Source organism: Lactuca virosa, chromosome 8, assembly GCF_052849685.1.
Source record: "Lactuca virosa cultivar CGN04683 chromosome 8, Lactuca_virosa_CGN04683_v6, whole genome shotgun sequence".
Classification (NCBI taxonomy): Eukaryota; Viridiplantae; Streptophyta; class Magnoliopsida; order Asterales; family Asteraceae; genus Lactuca; species Lactuca virosa.
In genome coordinates, this window is record NC_136433.1 from 337,114,608 (window position 1) to 337,140,719 (window position 26,112).

Genomic DNA, 26,112 nt, shown 5'->3' on the forward strand with positions numbered 1-26,112 from the left:
GCATAAATGCTTAGTGAGTTCCCTAAAATACCACATACAACACATACGCCTTTCCAGGCCATAACTCTGTACGATCTTCCGATCCATGTGTCTCAGGGGACTTCTGTCCCGAATCCCGGTAGACCTTCCGGTCCTACCCGTATCGACCTTTCGGTTCGTAACCTCTTGACCTTCCGGTCCATGTCATCTTGACCTTCCGGTCCCTATCATCTTGACCTTCCGGTCCTTACCATACATAACATACATAGCACATACATATCACATAACCGCATATAGCACATACATCTCATAGCATACAAGACCTTCCGGTCACACATAAGTACCCTTCCAGGTATAGTATAGTGAGAAGACTCGCCTCAATGAAGTCGGATAAACTCTCGTGCTCAACGTCCCGACCTAGCCTCCTCCTATTATGCAAATAACATTCCCGATCAATATTCTCTCATAGCCTCATCTCTACAGATTGGGTAGAAGGCCATTCTACCCCTCTCTGAACTCTCTTGAATCAGTCTTGACCAGAACCCTAAAGTCAACGAAAGTCAACGAAAGTCAACGGTCAAACTTTGACCCGACTCGTCGAGTGCACAAGGGCGACTCGGCGAGTCCATGCGGGTTCTCTGAATCCTTCTAGCCTCTCTTGGCTCGTCGAGTCATCATCCCAATCGACGGGTTTCACCTGTCACGAATCGCGGGGCAACCCCGACTCGACTCGTCGAGTCCCATTATGGACTCGGCGAGTTGCATCCATGGCAACACTGAAATGACCTTTTGAGGTCAGATCTACTTCTCTAACCTATAGATCTGGCCTTCCCAACCACTATAATCACGTAAAGGTCCGACCTTTACACTCATGCAATGTCTAAGAAGCTCCTTTGGGTGAAATAACCTCTAGAATGGCAACCTAGGGTCATATCTCTAATGGAGTAGCAAAAAGCAAGGTAGATAGGACTCTCTGGACCTCTTAAGGTCCAGATCTAAGAAGAACTCCACCTTGGGACCTCACATACTTCGAATCCAAGCCAAAGAAGGCATAAGAAAACCCTAGATTCAAGTAGATCACCAAATACATGAGATTGAGCACAGATTAGTACCTCTAGCAGCCTCTTCTGATCAAATGGGTGATAGATCTGAGCTCCTCCATCTTCCTTGTTTGTCCTCCTTCATTCTTTCTTGCAAAATCACACTTAGAATGATGAATTAACCCTCCTCTTGCACTACAAGCTTTCTCTCTGCTCTCTAGGGTTTCTCAGGGGTGCATTGGCCGCAAATGGAGGCCATAAAGGCCTTTAAATAGGGCACAGACCCCGAGAATTAGGGTTTCACTTTACAGTGCGGACTCGCCGAGTCCACGCATCGACTCGTCGAGTCCTTCATTAAATCAGACAAGAAATATGCGCTCCTACTCGGCGAGTCTGAGCGCCTACTCGCCGAGTCCCTCCCTAAAACTTAAGATAAATACTTAAAACAAGACACCTGGGAATCCGGATGTTACATTCTTGGTCTTCAAGCATCAAAGTTGATTGCTCTGAAAGTGTTGACATAAGAACAGAAGAGGATTTGGTTCACCGTTTCATGGCCATCCTCTCTTCCGGATGCTTTCGAAACTGCTGTTAAAATGGCTAAGGCAAAATCCCTCCTTACTGCCCAAGCCTTCCGAGCCACTCCCTCCATGATACCTTCTGCTCCAATTTCGAGACCAAAGATAGCCCCTATTGATCAGGGCTCTCCTCTTCGCACTCCATACGACATTCCGGAAGAACCACTTCCAATTCCTACTCCGGAATTCGTCATTGACGAAAACATGAAGACGGTTATTGAAGCTCTGCAGAGAGACAAAGGGAAGAAACGAATGACTTTGGAACAACAAACCCTTCATTCCGGACCTCCCCCTAAACAAAAATTTGGATGGTCTGAGGAAGAAATTCAAAAGGCACTGGAGGATAGTATCTTGATTCAAGCATTGAAAGATCATCCCGGTCCGATGCGTGGCATTTCTCCTCTGTGTCGTGAAGGCATTCTTCAAGCCAAGGATATCATTCCAACTCTCTACTATGACATTCCCACACACGACACTGATCAACTAGATCTTCCTCTCTCTCCCTTCAGCAAGTTCTACACAAAGTTTGCTCCACTCCACCCTAACGACAATCCGGAAGTGATCATCCGGACAGAACGTGAAAGGCTCAAAACCTTTTACGCCAAGAATGCTCGGCCCTTCAAGGAGGTATGGACAAGAAAGAGGATCACTAAGGTTCATGGCTTAGGAAGAAAAATCTTAGTAAAATTTGAGCTAAACTGTCCTCTGTTCCGTTTCCATCTTCTCCGGAACAAACCAACTCCAATGATTGTTACTGATGCAGATTTTCCTTCTATGAATCCGAATGACATCCTCTCTCTTGCTGCGTATTTCAGAGAAAACCAAAAGGATGACATCAGTATGGGTGCCTATCACTCTGCTCTCAGCTTTCTCAAAGACTATGTTGCTGAGTTTTGCAGATGTGATTACGAACTTCCTCACCTCTACGTAACTGAACAATTTGTAGCAAAAATTGACTTTATTCTTCCGGAAGTTGAAATTCTTGCAGATGGTCCGATCGATGAACCGGTTCTAGGGTTTGTCTACACCACCAGGAGAACAAAAGAGAAGGACATCTTCCGAGTCCTTGACAAACACCTGGTTCCTACCAAAGCTCTGCAAAAGTTCATTTCCCGGGCGTCCAAGTCTGATGCTCCGGAACAGGTTAAAGCAAAGTTTGTAAGTCAACTGACTTGGTACATTGCAGTGCGAGAATGGTTGTTCCGAGCATACACCTTCATCAAGGAAGAAATGAACTAAGCTTGATGGATTGCTAAGTTCACTTAGGGGGAGATTGTTGGAACCTGAAAGTGAACCTCTAGCAATCCTAAGTACATTTCCAGAAGGCTGCTGGTTCCGATGTTAGATGTGATCTGGAACCTGTCCGGAGCTAAAGAAAAGGAGTGAAGAATTTTGAAGAAGAATGCATTCCGGAACTGATCCTGAAGTCCGGAATGCTTAACGATCCGGAACCAAACCTTCATCTCCGGAACATCACTTGTCCGGAATGAAGTTATTTTGTCTCTTATGTATTTATTATGTTTGTCTTGTATTTTGATGTAACGTTTCATAGGACTTAGTCTAATGTTGATTTAGGACAACCAGAAAGTCAGAATTGTATCTTTTGTCCGGTCCTATGTAAACACCTAGGTTAATTCGCTGTAACATTCTCTCCTTTAAGTAGGAGCATTCAATACAAGTCAACGAAGGATCTTTTCTCTCATTTTTGGCATTTACTCTTATTACATTCAAAACATTCCACTTGTTCCTCATTCATTAACTTTACCTTGATCACTATTCACTTGTTCTTAATTATTGTCTTGATCACTTTGTTGAATTGATTATCTAAGACTTGACTGGTCTTTCCAGTCTTGACTTGAACATCCATTATTAAGCAGACATTGATCTCAAGCGTTCACTCAAGGTTTGAGTTCTCAAACCTTGTCCCTGCGCAAAGATCTTGTTCTCCATTGAGTCTTGACACACTCGAGAGTGTGCCCGAATCCCTCAAACAAAGGCTCTGATACCAAGTTGTAACAACCCAAATTTTTTACAAAGAAAATTTTCATTTTTAATTAGTAAACACACTTGCATAAACCATGAAATTCCAACATAATTGTTTTCAAATCCACATTCATTACAGCTTTGTTTAAATCATCAGAGTGTCCCAAAACTTGTTAGTGAAAAAAAGAGAGATAGAGTGCACGTCGCGCCATCACGCCTTGCCCTTGCCCTTGGGCTCAGATGTATGTGAAACAAATCCACAAACGGTAAGATTGGAAGCTTAGTGAGTTCCCCAGAGCACACCCACACACAAACATGTACAACATATCATGCTAGCTAACAGCTATACATAACACATAAGCCATGCAAAACAACACATAAGGAAGCCCTAGAAACCCTCCAGGGTCTTACTCTGGGAGCCATGGGAACCCCGACATGGTCTTAGCCCAATGCCTTGGGAACCCCCCAGGGTCTTTGACCTAGGAAGCCAAGGAAACCCTCCAAGGTCTTACACCTAAGTGCCTCAGGAACCCCCCCCCCTCGAGGTCTTTGACCTAGGAAGCCAAGGAAACCCTCCAAGGTCTTACACCTAAGTGCCTCGGGAACCCCCCGAGGTCTTCCATACACAATACACAGAAACAACTAGCTCATTGAATATCAAATAGTCCAAATAGCATATACGTAACACTTAATGGGCCAGCCTTGGTGCCTTCGACCCATTGGTATGGTGAGGAAACTCACCTCTTTCTGCTGAATACAAAAGCTGCTCTCCTAACAATCTGCAACCTCCGGTGCTGAATAATAATATTAGATAATGTTAGGACTTTGAATAACCAAGGGAGACCCAAACTCCCAACCCTTCCATAAGGCCCAATTATCCATCCCTTGGTAATGAGCCCAAAGTCCAAGTCCAAAATCCTTAATTGGCCACTTGGCCTAATAAGGCCCAATCAATATAACTATGGTCCACAACGAATGATATAGGCCATAATTCATAGAATGAAACCCAACCCAATAACCAAAGTGAGGCCCAAGGCTCAAAGGCCCAAAACAGATTCGGCCCAACTGTGATGCGTACGCTCGGCGTACCATCCTGGTACGCGCAGCGTACTGGGGTCTTGGGACTACGCGCGACGTACACTGGGTTACGCCCAACATACAACCACTTTAAGCACTTTCTCCATTAAGTGCTTAATACTTGTTTCCTATACGTCCAAAATCCAGATCTAAGTTTGATAAGACGTCCTAAGGCATAAATTTGGCAACTTTATGCCTTTGCATGCCTCATATACACCCAACACCACCATTAAGACCTTTCCAAGGTCTTTAACCCATGCATGATGCCAATACTCCGATGAAGAATCAATGTTTATGGTTCTAAAGGACCAAGGGGCCTCAGATCTGTCTTTCTCATCATCTGGAGTTGCTCAACTCACAAATGGAGGTCCAAAGTCCACCAAAAAGGACTAGGAAGAAAACCCTAACTAAAGCTAGAGATTTAAGATGAAAGAACCAAGCTTTTTACCTCCAAAAGGTTTGCAAGATGACTATAATGGAGGATCTTGACCACCTCTTCTTCTTGGTCAAAAACCTTGAAGCACCAACTCGTTCCAAGCTTGCTTAACCACCTCTTCTTCTTGGAATAATCACTAAAAGGGCCACAAATGCACTTTTTAGAGCTCAAAATGGTCTCATAAGTTTCTCTGGAGTGTAAGGGTGTTCTAAGGCAGTGGAGGCTCTCTAGGGTTAAGTCCAAGGGACTTAAGGTTACTTAAATAGGTCTCATGTCCAAAAATTACGGTTTTCGACCCCTGGCATGTACGCCCAGCGTACGGCTTGGTACGCCCATCGTACCTCTAGTTCCTCCGCGACCATTCATGCTTAAGCGTACACTTATGTACGCCCAACGTACTTAAAGGGTCAATTATGCTAAAATGAAATTCTTGAGGGTTTCAAGACATACCAGATTTAGGGTGTTACAACATGCCATTAATAGTCAATGAATCTCAAAAGATCTAGGAGTTTCAGAGAGAATGAAATTGATAAACAACTTTGCCTACCTAAATAACCTTGTAGTGTGTTTACGAAATCCTTTTACACATTTCAAAGCAAAATATGGATCATAGCCTTAGTAAATAATTCTTAAGGGTAAATTATTTTTAGGATGAAATCAAACTAACTAAAGTCTCTCTTTTGTGGATTTCGATGCCAAAAAACAATAACAATCTTCCTCTACCTCCTCCACCACCACCTCCCTTAAACTTCTCTCTCCTATCAGTCCTTTCTAGGTAGAAGCTCATTGGTCCAAACTACTTATATTGATTTCAAACCTTAAGGATCACATGAGGGGAAGAAGGAGTATGTTCTCGGTGATGCGCTCCCTAAAATTACTGAAGACTTCACTGATGAAGATATTTTTGTTTACAACAAGAAATACGATGAGTTAACTGAGATTTCTTGTCTTATGTTAGCAACCATGTCTTCCTTCTCTAAAAGGGCTTCAAGAACTGGGGTACATATGACATAAACTACCAGTTCAATGAAATGTTACAAGAGCAAGCTAGGCAAGAACGATTCGAAATCGTTAAATCCTTAATGGCATGTAAACATCAATATGGGACTTTTGGGTGTATGTACATAGCAAATGAAGTCGTATATAGACATATTGGAAATCCATGTGTCCAGTTTCCTAAGAAGTTGACCATTGACATGGTTCTCAATTCGCTTTCGAGTTCATACCACCAACCCGTTATGAACAATAACATGACCAATCTGGAAAAGACCTTGATGGAGCTTCATGGCATGTTGAAAACTGTCGAAGCAAGTATGCTTAAGACTAGAAGATCCACCTCCACTGCTCCCATCTTGTCCATTTTTAATGGTCATCTTGCAAAGAAGAAGAAGGTTTCTCATTCCAAGGGAAAAAGGAAGGCCAAGGATGGAATGTCCAACCAAAGTCTTAAGAGAAAGCACATTGGAAACATAGCTTCGAACATTGCCCCCAAAGAGGCCATATGTTTCTACTGCCAAGAGAAAGGACATTGGAAACATAGCTGCCTAGAGTACCTGGAAGAGCTTAAGAAGAACAAGGCGAAAGGGTGTGGCACTTCAAGTATTTTTATGATTGAACTCCATAGTATGTCAACTTCTAATTCTTAGGTTCATAATACTGGATGTGGTACTCATATTTGCTCGAATATTCATGGACTAATGGGAAGTAGGATGCTAAAGCATGGAGAGCTCAACTTGATCATGGGAAAAAAACCCACTATACATGTCATAAGGATCGAGAATTATGAGCTTATTCTAAGTAGTGGTGTTTCAGTTAGTTTATCAAATTGTTGTGATTTTCCTAATATGGCTCGTAACATTATTTCATTTTATGCATTGTACAAATATGGATTTTTCTTTTCTTTTGATAATAAAAATGGTTGTTTTATTTTCAAATCTAGTCATTGTAATGGTATATATGAAAGTGTTATTTGTGTTGGAAAATCTAATAATCTACCATTAAATGTTGATTCCTCCAAACGAGTATTGGATAAATCATGTTTGTGGCATTATTGTCCTGGTCATATAAACAAGAAATGCATGGCTAAGCTCTAAAAGGGTGGGATATTGGAATCATTTGACTTGGAGTCAGATGATGCATGTGAGCTTTGCTTACTTGGCAAGATGAAAAAGTCGCCATTCATAGGTAGCTGTGAAAAAGGAAAAGATTTGTTGGACATCATACAAATCGATGTGTGTGGACCATTCAGATCCGCCACACGCACGGTGAGCGATACTTCATGACTTTCATCAATGATTTTAGTAGATATGGTTATATCTACTTAATCAAGCACAAGTCATATTAACATTTGAAGTGTTCAAAGAATTTCAAAACGAAGTAGAGAATCAACAAGGTAAGAATATCAAGATGATTATCTCCAAAAGGGGTGGAGAATACTTGAGTCTTAAGTTCATCGATCATCTAAAGGATTGTTGAATAGTTTCACAATTGAAAGTCTGGTGTTGCGAAGTTTTTGTTCGTTGTGAGACTGACGATAAACTAGAACCTAGATCATAGAAATGTCTCTTCGTAGGATATCCACAAAAATATTTTCGATATTTGTTCTATAAGCCTTCAGATAACAAAGTGTTTTTGCTCAAAGAGGCGTTTTCCTTAAGGGGAGCTAATGCCTAAAGAAGCTAGTGGGAGCCCAATAGATCTTGAAGAACTTCAAGAGTCAAATGAAGAAGAACCTATAGTTGACACAAGCATTCAACCCAAGGTTGATCAAACTATTAAGGAAGCTGACATAACTCCAACTCCTCCCCTTCACAGATCCAATAGAGTTTGTATTCCTTCTGAGTTCTATGTTTTCCATATTACCATAGAAGGAGAGCTACTAATTAGTGTCGTATGCTAGTTGGTATGGATGAGTCATCTAACTAGAAAAAAGCGATGGTAGGCCCAAAGGCTGCTCAATGAAAGGAGAGCATGGAGAGTGAGATTCAGTCCATGTATGACAACCAAGTTTGGAATTTTGTTGAGCCTACACCTGCGATTAAAGTTGTTGGTTGCAAGTGCATCTTCAAGAAAAAGACCAACATGGACGGGAATGTGTACGTATTCAAGGCTAGGTTAGTTGTGTAGGCTTATACTCAAAATCATGGAATTGATTATGAGGAAACCTTTTCACTAGTAACCAATATCAAGTTTGTTACGATACTACTTGCCATATCTTCCTTCTATTACTATGAGGTATTGAAATTGGATGTGAAAACCGCTTTCCTTAATGGAAAACTCACAGAGGTTGTGTATATGGCACAACCGAAGGGTTTCATAGATCCTGAGTATCCAGATAGAGTATGTAAGCTTAAGATGTCTATTTATGAACTCAAATAAGCATCTCGCAGCCAAAATGTAACAACAATGTTCCATATTGGCTTAGCTTTCTATTTATCAGGGACCAAAGATGGAGTTTTGGGACAAGCTCTATGCCACGATGTGGTGCAAGGATGCTCATGACATGGCACAAAATATATGGATCGCGTGTTTTGTAGAGTACCATGACGTGGCAGTAGGTTGGCCACGACGTGACAGCTATTCTGGCCCAAGCCTATAATTTTAGGGCTTCCTCCCATATTTAAGAACCATTTCTAGAAGATTAGGGCATCCTCTTCAGCCTCCAACCCTAGCCTCCCTTTAAGATTTTGGTTCATTTTGGTACTTTTTTTGGCTTGAAAAACAAGAAGAAGTGTTCTGATGTGTTAATCCAACAAGCAAGCCTCATCCTCCTTTTATTGTGAATTCTCTAGACACTTTTAAGTGTCCAAGATCCAATCTTTTGAAGTTTGGAAGGTTGGATTCCATAAACTTGGCAACTTTGTGGATTCTTGTGGTCATCTTAGTGTTATATGTTCCAAATCTGAGGAACCTTGGAGTTTTGGTCCCATGCACAAGATTTGAGTACATATTTGCAAGGTTTTTGACAAAAAATGGAAGAGATATGCATTGGACATACATGTCCACAAAGTTATGATTCTTATGGTCTATTAGGTGTAGGAAATCCTTCTGGAAACTTTGGAGGAGTAGCTATAATGATTAAGTGCTTAATAGGTGTTTGCATGCCTTGAGTTGCCTTTAACGACTTAGGGTTTGGGATCTTTACTTATTGAGGTGTCTTAATGGGTAAAGTTGGAAACTTTATCCATTAAGACCGTGGGGAGGATCATATCTAAGATTTGGAGCTCTTGGAGTTGTTGGAAACGAACTGAATATGTTAAGATGTCCAGACTAGTCCCCACTGCATGGCCTTAAGCTACCATGACATGGCGAATAGGAAAGGACTCAACTGTTTTGCCTTTATGCTACCACGATGTGGCCAATGGAAGGCCACGAAGTGGTGATTCGTTGCGATGATTTTGGGCTGTTGACCTTGAGGGTTGACCTTTGACCATTGACTTGTTCACCTATGTTGACTTTAGGTCACGATTGCTGGATCTAGTGTGTAGACGAAGGTTGGTGTAACACCTGTTCTAGGTATTACTTAGTTTATTTAATTTTAGGGTTTTGTGCCTGGACTCGGCGAGTTGGGAGTCCAACTCGTCGAGTAGAGACATTTTTATAAACGCGGGATCAGGACCTACTTGACGAGTCGGAAGGCCCCGACTCGGCGAGTAGGAGCTGTAAAAAGAAACCCTAATTTTCAGGGTTTGTACCCTATATAAAGAACATTAACTCCTAGGGCTGGCCTCCTTACCAGCCTCCCTTGCCCAGAAGAAAACCTAGTTCTTTTTCTCCACTTGCCCATGGAGTTTTGAGGGTTTGAGAGTGATTCTTGAAGGAAGTCTTGAAGATAGAAGTAACAAACTTGGAGGAGTGACCTTGGATCCAGAAATTCTTCATCAAAGGCTGCATATTGGAGGTATAAAGTCACAACCTTGACTTGTTGATTAGTAGATCTCATTTCTTGAAGTTTTAGTCTAGTTTGGGGACTATTTTAGGATTGAGCAAGTTATGAAGTTATGCTTTCAGATCTGGACATATCAGGGTCTTTGGGGACTTAAAGTTGCCAACTTTATCAAGTCCTTGACCTCCTTCATTCTCCAAGTCCTTTGACAAGAATTGATTAAGTGTTTTTAGCCTTGGACGTCTTCCATACACGTAAAGTTTGCAACTTTACGTAGTATCTGCACTAGGGAAGGTTGGATCTGAAGTTTAGGACCTTAGATCCCACTGAAAAGGGCTGAACTTGAAATGGGCTGAAGGAACTCGTCGAGTCCCTGGGTTGACTCGATGAGTCGAGTAGGGTTTACTCGTTTTTGGGTTTCATGAGTTTTCGGTTGTCATGAGTTTTCGGTCTCATGAGTTTTCGGAGGGACTCGGCAAGTTACACAGGTAACTAGGCGAGTTGATGAGTTACTCAGGTACTCGGTGAGTTTCTGGATGCACTCGACGAGTCGGGGTCAACATGGACTGTTAACCTTGACTGCTGACTTGGACTTTGACCAGGAGTTGACTAGGGTTGACCATTCAATTATTAAGGTTTTTTTGGTATTGGGCCTTCTTGGGCTAGGCCATTGATGGGGTTATAGTGACAACACAAAATTTCTATCTTGTACAGTCATTCAATTCAATCACAGCCAAACTCGTTTCTGCTATCCTTTAGCATTGTTTAGGGTCTGTTTGAGTGTTCTAAGCCTAGTGTATTCAAGTTTTGGGTTTAGGGATGAGTTAACTTCAATTCTTCGTATTGCATTCGGGCCAAACACTCATTCAAGAGGAGTGTACGACCGTACACATGGGTGTACGGCCGTACACCCAAGGTGGTCGTGAACCCAAACCCATATATAAGCTTTTCCCTCATTCTTTCACACTTTCTCACACTTTCACCTCAAGAAAATCCGATTCTCTCTCAACTATCATCAAGTTTTTCACCTTGATATTCAAAGATGTAAGTATTCCTTCCATTGATTAGTTGATACATTGCTTTATCTAGTGAAGATCCATGTTTTCATCCATGAAATCTTCTCTTTTGGATAGATCTTCAAGTCTTCTTCACTTTCACCAAGAAGACCTACTTGTTCTTGGGCCGTGAACTCCTTAGAAACCTTCAAAAGTGTGAGTATATCTTCTATCTTCTAGTTAGGCTTGAGAAACATTTGATTCCAAGCCTTGAATTGTCATCTAATGCATGAACACCAAGGGTGTATGGCCGTACACACCTCTTATGGCTGTAAACCCTTGTTTGGTGCATGTAATGACCTCAAACTCACCTCATGTCCCAACATAAGATCATGAACATTTAATGGATACTAGATAGGGCCATAAACACCCTTTTTGCATGCTTCTTCCATGAGTGTACGACCGTACACTCTATGACCGTACACCCAATGGTCATACACCACATTGGCCGTACACATCTTGGCCGTACACACCCTTGTGTGGCCGTAAACCCCTTTGATGCAATCACATGTGATTGTAACACTTCAATTCAAGTGTTTCCTAGTCCCTAAAGTGGTTTCCTATCATAATTAGTTGTTATATACACTAATTATATCCATATATGTTTCATTATATGCTTAATAGGATCTGTTTGTGCTAAAGACTTCACTTAACACTTAACATCCTATATCAACCTTTCACTTGAATAACTCACTACAGGTGAGTTCATACCCCCGTATTTTCATAGTTTTTACTGTTTTAAGGGGGGCGGGGGAATAGAAGTCTAACATAAAGATTTTGTGTTACAAACAAATGGTTTCAAATATCTTATCAAAATGGATTTCAGTTATCATCAAATCAAATAGCTTTCAACGTTTGTATCAAAATGACATCAAGTCACCAAAATGTATTTCAAAATATTAAACTTCTTTTAAATGTTTTTATAAACTTATATTTCTCCCAGAAATCATACTTGTATATATATATATATATATATATATATATATATATATATATATATAAGATTTAAAAGGCTTAGGACTGATAACCCACTTTGGTTCCTTTTCCTTGTTTGGATGTGGGATTACAAGTATCAGTTATTTGTCCGAGTGTCATTTAAATTTTACTTAGATATATTTGTATATGTATTCAAGTATAAAAGCTAGTTCATTAAGTTCAATTACCCTTTGTAACATGTTGAGCAAGGGGTTGCATTCATGAATACTCGGTATCTATTCAGAAAGTACATATAAATTATAATAGGTATAATTTATGATTCACAGAACATTAATTCACGATTCAAGTATACTAAAGTTCATTGTTTTACAAGAACAAAGGTTTGATTCAAAACTAATCAAGGATATACATCTTTCAGATACATGTTAACAATACTAATTCAAGAACATACTATCAATCATTTATTTCAGAATGATTGGGTTTTCATAACTATTATACATGTAACGTTTATATGCTTTTATGAGTCATTTGATATAGGTTGTTTAATTCATTTAAACAATATAGTTAAAGTCCTGACATTATAACCAGAATCTCCAGTCGGGGATCGAAACAATGTGTGTATAGATCTATATTGGGATTGACAACCCCGCACTCAGACTGCTAGCTACAGTCAGGCATACACAATCCTATGAGTGACAGTTGTTATCAACAGCTTTCAATGCATTCATAGCGTTGGGTCAGGCCATCTAGTCAGTATGGTAATAATAACTCATATAAAAGATATTAACAATACGTTAATGTATAATTAACTAAACTTAAGTACATTTTCAAAGTACTAGTTTACAAGATACAGTTTACAGTATTACATTACAGTTTACAATAACAGTTGATGAAACCAGGCACACTCTCAGATACAAGTTTACAAAAGGATTACAAATACAGAACATTGGTTTACAAATAGAACAGTTTTATGTAACTAAAACTACTTTTCATATACAGCAGATAATATAGGATTTTCTGGAACAGTTTACATATTCAAGAAACAGAAAACATTCTTTCAAACATAAATACTTATGCACTCACTCAACTTTATGTTGATACTCTCTTTTCAAATTACTTGTATTCTCAGGGAACCAGTAGACAGGTACTCCCCATGCTTTTGAGAAGATGGAGCTATTTATGTCTTGTCTTCTTTTTTTGTATAACTATTTGGTTTCAGTATACAATGATGAAACACATGTAAATACTTATACTTTTTAAATACAGTGGTTGTTTGTACTCTGATTACTATAATGCATGTGTTGTGATACTACAAATGAAGTCCTCTACCCCCGGACGTTTCCGCCGTCTGTTTGGGGGTGTGACAGATTGGTATCAGAGCATTGTTTATAGTGAACTCAGTATATCAATCCATAAAAGATATACAAACTATAAATACATTTGGGGCTAAGAGCTCTGACTACAAGTATACTTTTTAAAAATTGAAGTATTTTTACAAGAAGTATACTAATACTCATACCTACAAGTACAGTATCACAGTCATAAGAACTTAAAAGTATTTGGATGTTGAACATTATAGTCAAACCTGGGCAGTTATGTAATCATATCTGAGATTAATATAGATTGATAACCTATGTTGATTTGAGATATGACCAACATGTTTTTGGGAGTGATAGTGGTGTTGCGACATGTCTAAAACTTACCAACCATACATATTCAGAAGAACTCAAGAACATAACATAAAGATTAAAATACTATAGGGGTATTATAGGCACTATATACTAATAACAATCATGTGAAAACAATAGAACAATTGAGGGTAGAATTATAAATATTAAGGGTATATTACAATTATATATAATTAAAGTTATATAGACTTAGAATATGTGATCTAGCTTCATTTCTTGTTCCTTGTTTGGTTGTGGATTTAGAGCCGGGCCATTTAATCAAAGGTCGATTATACCCAAGTTATATATAATTAGTATACACTTTATAGTTATAATAATACCTAGAACAAGTCATAAAGAATACATTACTTGATAACTGTAGGTCTCTCTCATAGAAACTTGTATCCTTGATCTATCGTTACTAACTATTTTCTATATCTCTTATCCCTATTCTCGCTTAGATAATAATGGTTGGATTTCATCTACCTGGAGACCCTTATTTTCCCAATCAAGGACAAGATGCAGAGCCAAAAGATAATCACGCAATTCCATTGGATGATGACTTCAGAGAGAACTTTCCGGAGAATTCTAATTCCGAGCCAGAGGTCAATGATCTACCCCTAGATGCTCCAATCCCAGATCCTAACCCTCGTCCGGCTTTTCAAGGCCCGACGCCTCTGTGGGCAGAAAACTTGGAAACATGGAGTCAAGATCAGGGTCAACCTATGCCATACAACGGAGACAGAACCTTCTACAACCTGAGCGAAGGAGGCTCTGCAGACAGAGTCCTGCCAATTCTGGTCCGCAGGGTTGCTCGAAATGAAAAACAGGGTAGGACAGCCATCAACCGAATCATGGAAGTTGATGCAAATGCGGGAGTTAATACAGTCCGCATTCGTCGTCTTGAAGATGCTCGTGACAGAGCAATGAGAGACAATGAAGCCTTACTGCAAGAGTTAGTTGTAACTCGAGCTGAAGTCATAGAACTTCGAGCACGCCTGACAGTGCATGAAAGACATCTACTTGTTGTGGAGGGTCAGTTGGCTGAGTTGAGGTTTCGTCCAAGTGATAACCGTCGCCAGTAGGAGATGCTCTACTCGTTTTCTGTTCACTTTTTTGGTTATAGTTAAAGTCTACATATATGTTCTAGTGTTATTTTTCATGTTTTTCAGTACAACCGCGAAAAGTTTATTTTTGGTAGGTCAATATGATGTCGATGTTTTTCCCAGAATTTGGTATATCGTAGACCTGTTTAGGGTCAAGTTTTCCAAACTTTATGTATTCAATATGCCAATTTAATCGACATGCATTTTCATACTCTTTGAAAAATAACCACTCAATTTCATATAATCCTGTTGCAAGTTGTACTTGTTGTAGACTTCTATTTCCAATTCATTACAAGATTCATGTTGAACTAAAATGTTTTAGTTCAGAGATATCAAAATTCATATTCACTCTTGATATCTTACCATCTTTGTATCTTCTAACTTTTATAGAAAAATATGCCTCCTCGTAGAAATCCAAGACGTAACACTGTTAATGAAGCATCGACGCCACCTCCGCCACCACCTCCTCAGTTCGACACTGCTATGTTCCAAGCAGCGGTCACGACGGCTGTAGCGACTGCCATGTCTCATATCAATACTCCTGGTACTAGTGGGTCGGGAGCTGGTGCACATCCTTCTAACCATGGCGAGAGTCATGGGCACTCACGAGAGTGCACTTATAAAGATTTTTCGAATGCCAAACCCAAGACCTTTAATGGGACTGGAGGAGTTATGGCATTAAGACAGTGTATTGAGAAGACAAAAGCAATTTTCGAAATCTGCTCCTGTCCAGAGAGCAGCAAAGTCAAATTCGCTGCTTGTACCTTTTCGTATAGAGCTTTAACGTGGTGGAATGGCCATGTTAAGTCACTGACTCTGGTAGTGGCTAATTCGATTAGCTGGGAGAACTTAAAAGCCATGCTAATGCGGGAATATTGTCCGCGAGGGGAAATTCAGAAACTTGAGCAAGAGCTCTGGGGTCTTACAATGGTTGGTTCTGACATATCAACCTATACCAGTAGATTCTGTGATTTGGCAATTCTTTGTCCGGATATGGTTGCTATGGAGAGAAAAAATATTGAGAGATATATTTGGGGTCTGTCACCCCAAATTCAGTCAAGTGTTTTAGCTTCAAGGCCGGTTACTTTTGACAGCGCCAAAGAGCTAGCACAATCTCTTATTGACCACGGAGCCCATCAAAACTCAGTGGTTACTGCACCAGAACAACCGAATGGAAATAACAACAACAACAATAACAACAACAACAACAACAACAACAACAAGGGTTGGAACAAGAGGAAGGGCAAGTCTTCACAGGAGTCCTCAAAGAAGCAACAGCTAGTTGCAGTCAATGCTGCTACTGTACCTACTGCTGTTCCTGCTAACCCTGCACCAGCTAAGCCTTATGCTGGTAACCTCCCCAAGTGTAACAAGAGCAATTTTCACCATAATGGAAATTGTCGGGAAATGCAGTGTCGTAACTGCAACATTAAAGGACATACTGCCCGATTCTGTAGATCAACACCCAAACCGCTTAACCAAGTACCTGCCGCTGGAGTAGGTCAAGCATGCTACCAATGTGGTGATGTGGGGCATTTCAAGAAAGATTGTCCAAAAGCTGGAAATGCCAGTGGAGTTGGGAGAATTTTGGCTTTGGGTCATGAAGAAGCGGTAGCAGAACCTGCAGTGGTCACGGGTACGTTCCTTCTCAACAACACTTATGCATGCATTCTATTTGATTGTGGTGCTGAGAAGAGCTTTGTGAGCCATAATTTCAAACACTTGCTAAATCAAAACTCCCAACCACTAAAAGAATAATTCACAGTCGAAATGGCTAACGGGAAATCCGAATCCACCAATGATATATACATAGGATGTACTCTTACCTTGAATAACTTTTCATTCCCAATAGACCTTATGTCGGTCTCTATCAAAAGTTTCGACGTCATAATAGGTATGGATTGGTTGTGTCCTAACCATGCTGACATCCTATGCTATGAAAGAGCCATTCGTCTGAACTTGACAACTAACGAAACTCTTATTATTTACGGCGACAAACCCAGAACAAACCTCCATATCATTTCTTGCATCAAGGCACCGAAGTACCTTCGCAAAGAGTACTGTGCGTTTTTAGCTCACGTGGTAGACAAAAAGCAACAAGTGAAAGACATTGCGAGCATTCCTGAGGTCTACAAATTTCCCGACATTTTTCCCGATGATCTTCCAGGAGTGCCTCCCGAACGACAATTCGAATTCAGAATCGACTTAATCCCTGGGGCTACCCCTGTAGCTAAATCCCCCTATCGTCTTGCACCTTCTGAAATGCAGGAATTATCCAGCCAACTTAACGAACTCCTTAACAAAGGTTTCATAAGACCAAGCTTCTCACCCTGGGGAGCACCGGTTTTGTTCATGAAGAAGAAGGATAGATCATTCCGTATGTGCATAGACTACCGCGAGCTAAATAAACTTACCATCAAGAACCGATATCCTCTGCCTCGCATTGACGATATGTTCGACCAACTTCAAGGTGCGAGCTACTTCTCAAAAATAGACTTAACATCCGAGTATCATCAGTTACGGATTTTGGAGGATGACATTCCCAAAACCGCGTTCAGAACTCGTTATGGTCATTATGAGTTCGTAGTGATGCCATTCGGATTAACGAATGCACCTGTTGTGTTCATGGATCTAATGAACAGAGTGTGTTGTCCATTCCTGGACAAATTCGTCATAGTCTTCATTGACGACATCCTTATCTACTCAAGAAGTGAAGAGGAACATGGCCAACATCTTCGTCAAGTATTGCAAACTCTTAGATCAGAGAAACTCTATGCGAAGTTTTCAAAGTGTGAATTTTAGATCCGGAAGGTTGATTTCCTAGGTCACGTGGTCAGTTCAGAAGGAATACACGTTGACCCTTCCAAAATAAAGGCAATTGAAACCTGGTCAACACCCAAAACACCTACAGAAATCCATCAATTCTTAGGTCTTGCTGGCTATTATCGCAGATTCATCCAGAATTTCTCTCGAATAACTAAACCTCTTACCACCCTGACACAAAAGGGTGTAACTTTTAGCTGGGGAGAAAAGCAAGAAACAACGTTCCAAACGCTGAAACGAGCTTTGTGTAGCGCACCGATCCTGTCTCTTCCTGAAGGGATAGAGGATTTCGTAGTGTACTGTGATGCTTCTAATCAAGGGCTTGGATGTGTTCTTATGCAAAGAGGAAATGTTATATCCTATGCCTCAAGACAGCTAAAGACGCATGAAGTCAACTATACAACACATGACCTTGAACTAGGAGCAGTGGTATTTGCTCTGAAGATCTGGAGACATTACTTATATGGCACGAAATGCACACTATTCATGGACCATAAAAGTCTCCAGCATATCTTCGATCTGAAAGAGTTGAACATGAGACAACGACAATGGGTGGAGCTACTGAACGACTACGATTGTGATATTCTTTATCACCCTGGTAAAGCTAACGTAGTAGCTGATGCCCTTAGTAGAAAAGAATACTCGGGACGCCGAGTAAAGTCGTTGACCATGACAATCCATTCACATCTGTCCACACAAATCAGAGAGGCTCAACTCGAGGCCTTAAAAACTGAAAACTTGGCAGGTGAAACCTTGAGAGGAATGGATAAAAACTTCAGAGTTAAGGATGATGGAGTCTATTGTTTCATGAATCGGATCTGGACACCAAAGTTCGATGGTTACATAGACGTGGTTATGAATGAAGCACACAAAACCCGATACTCCATTCATCCAGGTTCAGACAAGATGTATCTGGACCTCAAGAAACTATATTGGTGGCCTAACATGAAGGCCGAAATTGCTACCTTTGTGGGCAAGTGCCTTACTTGTGCCAAAGTCAAGGTAGAATACCAGAAACCTTCAGGTTTATTGCAATAACCTGAAATCCCTGAATGGATGTGGGAGCGAATTACAATGGATTTCACAACCAAGTTACCCAAGACATCGGGTGGTTATGATACTATTTGGGTAATCGTCGATAGATTAACCAAATCCGCACACTTCTTACCAATCAAAGAGACCGACAAGATGGAGAAGCTAACAAGAACTTACCTCAAGGAAATCGTTAGACTGCGTGGTGTGCCAATATCTATTATTTCTGACCGAGATAGTAGATTCACTTCTCGTTTCTGGCAGTCTTTACAAAAATCTTTGGGAACTAGGCTGGACATGAGAACAGCCTACCATCCACAAACTGACGGATAAAGTGAGAGAACGATTCAAACTCTAGAAGATATGTTGTGAGCTTGCGTGATAGACTTTGGAAAGGCATGGGATACTCATTTACCCCTTGTCGAATTATCTTACAATAACAGTTATCACACTAGCATAAAGGTTGCTCCTTTCGAATCCCTCTATGGCCGCAAGTGCAAATCACCTCTGTGCTGGGCTGAAGTGGGTGACACGCAGCTAGCTAGAATTCAAGTTCCTGACGGTGCTCTCACTGGTCCGGAAATCATTCGCGAAACTACGGAGAAAATAGTACAAATCCAGGAGCGACTTAAAACTTCCAGAGATAGACAGAAAAGCTACGCTGACAAAAGAAGAAAACCTTTGGAGTTCCAGGTTGGTGACCGCATCATGTTGAAGGTCTCACCCTGGAAGGGCATGATATGCTTTGGAAAGCGTGACAAGCTGAATCCAAGGTACATAGTACCATTCGAGATTCTTGCTAGAATCGGTTCAGTAGCTTACAAACTCCGACTACCTCAAGAACTAAGTAACATACATCATGTTTTCCACGTCTCGAACTTGAAAAAGTGTATGTCCGACTAGACTCTTGTAACTCCACTCGACGAAATCGAGATCGACGAGAGCCTCAACTTCGTGGAAGAGCCAGTAGAGATCATGGACCGAGAGGTCAAGCAAACAAAGCAAAGTCGTATTCCTATAGTGAAGGTTCGCTGGAATGCCAAGCGGGGACCTGAATTCACTTGGGACGCGAGGATCAAATGAAACTGAAATATCCTCATCTTTTTGCTTAGTTATTTGTAATTGCTTAATTGCTTAAACTCTAATTTTGGGACGAAATTCTCTAACGGGGGGATAATGTGACAACTCGAAATTTCTATCTTGTACATTCATTCAATTCAATCACAGTCAGACTCGTTTCTACTATCTTTTAGCATTGTTTAGGGTTTGTTTGAGTGTTCTAAGCCTAGTGCATTCAAGGTTTGGGTTTAGGGATGAGTTAACTTAAGCTCTTCGTATTGCATTCGGGCCAAACACTCCTTCAAGAGGAGGGTACGGCCGTACACATGGGTGTACGGTCGTACACCCAAGGTGGCCATGAACCCAAACCCATATATAAGCTTTTCCCTCATTCTTTCACACTTTCACCTCAAGAAAATACGATTCTCTCTCAAATATCATCAAGTTTTTCACCTTGATCTTCAAAGATGTAAGTATTCCTTCCATTGATTAGTTGATACATGGCTTTATCTAGTGAAGATCCCATGTTTTCATCCATGAAATCTTCTCTTTTGGATAGATCTTCAAGTCTTCTTCACTTTCACCAAGAACACCAAGAACACCTACTTGTTCTTGGGTCGTGAACTCCTTAGAAACCTTCAAAAGTGTGAGTATCTCTTTTATCTTCTAGTTAGGCTTAAGAAACACTTGATTCCAAGCCTTGAATTATCATCTAATGCATGAACACCAAGGGTGTATGGCCGTACACACCTCTTATGGCCGTAAACCCTTGTTTAGTGCATGTATTGACCTCAAACTCACCTTATGTCCCAACATAAAATCATGAACACTTAATGGATGCTAGATAGGGCCATAAACACCCTTTTTGCATGCTTCTTCCATAAGTGTACGGCCGTACACTCTATGACCGTACACCCAATGGCCGTACACCACATTGGCCGTACACATCTTGGCCGTACACACCCTTGTGTGGCCGTAAACCCCCTTGATGCAATCACATGTGATTGTAACACTTCAATTCAAGTGTTTCCTAGTCCCTAAAGTGGTTTCCTATCATAATTAGTTGTTATATACACTAATTATATCCATATATCAACCTTTCACTCGAATAACTCACTACAGGTGAGTTCATACCCCCGTATTTTCATAGTTTTTACTGTTTTAAGGGGGGGGGGGATACAAGTCTAACACAAAGATTTTTTGTTATAACCAAATGGTTTCAAATATCTTATCAAAATGGATTTCAGTTATCATCAAATCAAATAGCTTTCAATGATTGTATCAAAATGACATCAAGTCACCAAAATGTATTTCAAAATATTAAACTTCTTTTAAATGTTTTTATAAACTTATATTTCTCCCAGAAATCATACTTGTATATATATATATATATATATATATATATATATATATATTTATTTATATAAATAAGATTTAAAAGGCTTAGGACTAATAACCCACTTTGGTTCCTTTTCCTTGTTTGGATGTGGGATTACAAGTATCAGTTATTTTTCCGAGTGTCATTTAAATTTTTACTTATATATATTTGTATATGTATTCAAGTATAAAAGCTAGTTCATTAAGTTCAATTACCCTGTGTAACATTTTGAGCAAGGGGTTGCATTCATGAATACTCGGTATCAATTCAGAAAGTACATATAAATTATAATAGGTATAATTTATGATTCACAGAACATTAATTCACGATTCAAGTATACTAAAGTACATTGTTTTACAAGAACATAGGTTTGATTCAAAACTAATCAAGGATATACGTCTTTCAGATACATGTTAACAATACTAATTCAAGAACATACTATCAATCATTTATTTCAGAATGATTGGGTTTTCATAACTATTATACATGTAACGTTTATATGCTTTTATGAGTCATTTGATACAGGTTGTTTAATTCATTTAAACAATATAGTTAAAGTCCTGACATTATAACCAGAATCTCCAGTCGGGGATTGAAACAATATGTGTATAGATCTATATTGGGATTGACAACCTCGCACTCAGACTGCTAGCTACAGTCAGGCATACACAATCCTACGAGTGACAGTTGTTATCAACAGCTTTCAATGCATTCATAGCGTTGGGTCAGGACATCTAGTCAGTATGGTAATAATAACTCATATAAAAGATATTAACAATATGTTAATGTATAATTAACTAAACTTAAGTACATTTTCAAAGTACTAGTTTACAAGATACAGTTTACAGTATTACATTACAGTTTACAATAACAGTTAATGAAACCAGGCACACTCTCAGATACAAGTTTACAAAAGGATTACAAATACAGAACATTGGTTTACAAATAGAAAAGTTTTATGTAACTAAAACTACTTTTCATATACAGCAGATAATATAGGATTTTCTGGAACAGTTTACATATTCAAGAAACAGAAAACATTCTTTCAAACATAAATACTTATGCACTCACTACACTTTATGTTGATACTCTCTTTTCAAATTACTTGTATTCTCAGGGAACCAGTCGACAGGTACTCCCCGTGCTTTTGAGAAGATGGAGCTATTTATGTCTTGTCTTCTTCTTTTGTATAACTATTTGGTTTCAGTATACAATGATGAAACACATGTAAATACTTATACTTTTTAAATACAGTGGTTGTTTGTACTCTTATTACTATAATGCATGTGTTGTGATACTACAAATGAAGTCCTCCACCCCCGGACGTTTCCGCCGTCTGGTTTGGGGGTTTGACAGTTATGGACATTATAGTGTTGGGTTTCTGTTTTGGGCTTGGGCCTCAGTCTTGTATCATAAAGGGCCAGAGGGTAGAATGGTCATTTTACCCCATGTATGGATTAAGGATTTCAGTATAGAACCTAATTGTTAGTTGGATGTACTGATTGGTATTGATAGCTCAGGAAGTCAGCGGGACAGCAACTAAGGATGTCAATCAGGAAGCTTCTGCATTCGAGGTGAGTCTTCTCACCATACCAATGGGTCTAAGGCACCAAGGCCGACCCATTTTATGATATGTGGTACACTAGATGTAGTATAGATATGTGCTATGATAGTTAGCTTTATGCTAAGTTGTATGCTAGTGATTATATGATATTTGCATGAAAGACCATGGGGGGAGCCCATGACACTTGGATGTAAGACCATGTGGGGGAGCCCATGGTTGTCCGGCAGGGAAAGACCATGGGGGAGCCCATGACACTTAGATGTAAGACCATGTGGGGGAGCCCATGGCGTCCTTATGCAGGTATATGTGGTAGAAATAGCTTTTATAGCTAATGATATGTGGTAGATATAGCCTGTATATCTAATATGATATGTGACATGTGGTAGACATAGCTTGTATAGCTAATAAGATATGTGGATTGTGGATTGTGTGTGGGGTATGCTCTAGGGGACTCACTAAGCTTTGTGCTTACGGTTTACAATTTTGGTTTCAGATATCATGGATTTGGAAAAGAAGAGCTCAGATTGATCGCAGTGCACACACCTATGATTTCCGCAATGAATGACTTTGGGATGTACTTTGATAAATAGTTTACTTAAAGATGATTTGAAATGTTTGAAATAAATGGTATCAATGTTTTAGCTAAATTAAAAATGAAATTTTTACCCGTGACTTTTGGGTCGTTACAAGTTGGTATCAGAGCCTTGGTTTGAGGGATTCGGACATATTTTCGGGTGTGTCTGATCTCAAGCTGAGGATCTGTTAAGTTTTCAAAAGAAAAATGTTTTAAGGAAAGAATTTATAAGACAAGAAAGGTTGTGGTGCATGCAATCAACCGAGCTCAAGTAAGTTTCCCCAGAATACCCACATATGTTATCTGTTATGACTTGGTTAATGAATCTGTGAATCGCATGCTAGTTAGGGCTAGGGGAGATGCATGTATATGTTGTATGAGCTGGTAGACTTGCATGCTAGTGCTGAGTAATCAGTAATAGATTGGTCTGATATGTGGTGCTTGTAGCCTTGGGAATATTGGATGTCATGCTAGAATGAGAATGATTATTGGTATTAGTAACTGCTATGTGTATGCATTTAAAATTGTATACAGTTAGGATCTTATAGCCTTAGAATAATTGATTTTGCCTTATTTCCTATTCCTTGTCTGTTTGAGGTCCTAGGGTAGAGTCTATTATTCGACAGTCTATTAGATCATGTTCTGTGTATAATTTGCATGCATAAGGCAGCCGACCACGAGGGTGGATGTGGACAGCATGGGTTGTGGTATATGGGCCGAATGTTCTATGATAGTTTGTGGGTCGGAGATTACCCTAGGGTAAGCCTAGGATGAGATTAGTGACATGAGTCACCTGATTGTGAATTGGATGTATAGATAGAGTTGTTTGATTGGAATATGTTGGTTAGTTTTCCGTTGTCCGGATGCTGCTTGCTTTGTGCTTTGTGGGACTTCTAGCAATGTGAGCTAGCTACTAAGTGAATATGTTAGGTCACATGTGGCACAGGCCGGATAATCTCAGAGTGATGGATTTGGCCCTATTGCGCAGCTCTCGTTTGAGTCTAACCGTTCTAGGATTAAGTATGTTACTCGAAGGATTATCTGACCTTTGTTGCATCTAGCTATATTCATAAGGTAGCTAATTGACATTGTTGGGAATCTTTCAACAGCTGAGGACTGGGTGGGTTGGGGACCGACGGGGAGCCTAGGAGGTGCTTCGGTGGATACTGTGTTGCTGTTTAGCAGACATTTATTACATCATGGGAGTAGGTGACATAGAGGATTCGGGATGATTCCGGAGGAAAGTATGGATAGGTGTGGAAGGTAGTATTGGCCCCGTACTACTGAAATCATAGGATCCATACTCGAATCGGGGAAAGTCTTGGAGAATCTAAGAAGCCTGGGGAGGAGAATTCTCGGTTATGATTGGACCGTGGGAATAGTTGCTTTGCAGTATGAGGATGAGCATGCATGGGTAGGACCAGGGTTTGGTCCCAGCTCCGGTGGTAAGCCTGTTAGTGGAAGGATTGCCAGGATTTTGAGTTCGCCTTGGATCAGGCCGCAGGGATTGTGCAATCTATTACACATTCGGGATTAGAGACCAAGTCTCAGGGATAGTTTGTAGACCGGTTTAGAGAAGCGATTGCTCCAACTATTGTAGTGTAGACGTGACGATTGAGCTAGTGAGTGGGTCAGGGTGTGAGACCCTGAATGATATGGGTCCCAGAGTCTGAGGGTGGAAGATTGTTTTGGAGTACCTTGAGCAGGAAGGTTCGGGGCATGTGCATTTAGTGGAAGGTCTCGGGAAGAGACCCAAGATGTGGGACAACATTTGAGAGGCCAGCAGGGCCGGAGTCAGTGTAGTATGTGCGGGGAACCGTATAATGGATTTTTTTGCTCCAGGGGTTGGGTTGCTACTGGTGTAGCATGATTGGTCACGACAGCAGGATTGTCTATAGGAGGCAATCCCGTTATATTTGTTGCGATCAGAAGGGTGACAAGGACGTCGACCGTTTGATGATCAGAGAGGAGCGGTGAGCGTATTCGCTCCGGCTATTTTGAAGATCACCAATGGACGAGACGGTAGATCCGGAGCCGAGCAGAGAGGGGCCCGACCTTGAAGGGTCAGACAAGGGAGATCGGAACTTCAGCAGGCAAGGGCGCGAAGTATGTACCCTTTTGCCTCCCCACCAGCGTTGCCTGTATTTAGTAGCAGTTATTTTCCATCAACATAAATAGGCGTATTGTTGGTTGTTATCTCTGGTTGTGGTTGAGTTATGCGCACCTTCAAGAAGAGTTATATGCCATCTACATACCATGAATTTTGGTGAAATAGTACGGGGTCGTCTCCTGGTATATCGCGGATTTTCCAGTATTCGAGTGTCATTTTGGGTATGGTCGGGGTTGGTTCAGGGGCTTGCACGAGGAGTTACGACTAAGGACCCAGTAGCCTTAACAATTATGTTTGGAAAGGCTTTCAGGGTTGTAAAAGGAAGAGAGAGAGTTGTTGCTGAAGTAATGCTTGGAGCATCCGACCTTTGGACTTCGAGATCTGAGTACGATATCAGTTTGAGCATCTAAATTCATTGGCATTGTTGAGATTCAAGAAGTGTTAGCTGGTTTTCGGAAATTATGTTGTTTTGGGAAGGGTTATTCGTGGTGTACTAACTTTGATAGGCACCGACCGTCAGCATATTAATCATTGGAACGTGAGAAGGATTGAGAATCTTTCAATTTTTATGTGTCTAGCGGACTTAGTTGAATCTAAGTGGGGGAGAACCATTCAAATATCCAGGATAGGAGCGAGTGTGAAACAAGGATGCGTTTCACATCCCCATTGGGAAAGGAAAGGAGGCCTTAGGGGCTGACGGAATATAGGATATCGTGAGATGGGAGTTCGGGAAACTCCCCAACATGTGGATCGCGTCTTCTTGGGGGCTTGATAGCAGAAATTGGGGAAAACAGTTTGGGACTCCAGTCATAAATTGAGTTCAGTTTGGG

At 40.5% G+C, this 26,112-nt stretch overlaps 1 protein-coding gene across 1 annotated transcript in view; it reads left to right on the forward strand.

Annotated features, from left to right (window-relative positions):
- Positions 1-1,615: 1,615 nt before the first annotated feature.
- The window catches only part of LOC145131812 (uncharacterized), an 84,963-nt gene continuing 60,466 nt past the window's right edge, over positions 1,616-26,112 (forward strand). The window contains exon 1 of the mRNA XM_079066461.1: positions 1,616-2,155. Within this exon, the coding sequence (XP_078922587.1) occupies positions 1,616-2,155 (540 nt within the window). The remainder of the gene's footprint in view (positions 2,156-26,112) is intronic.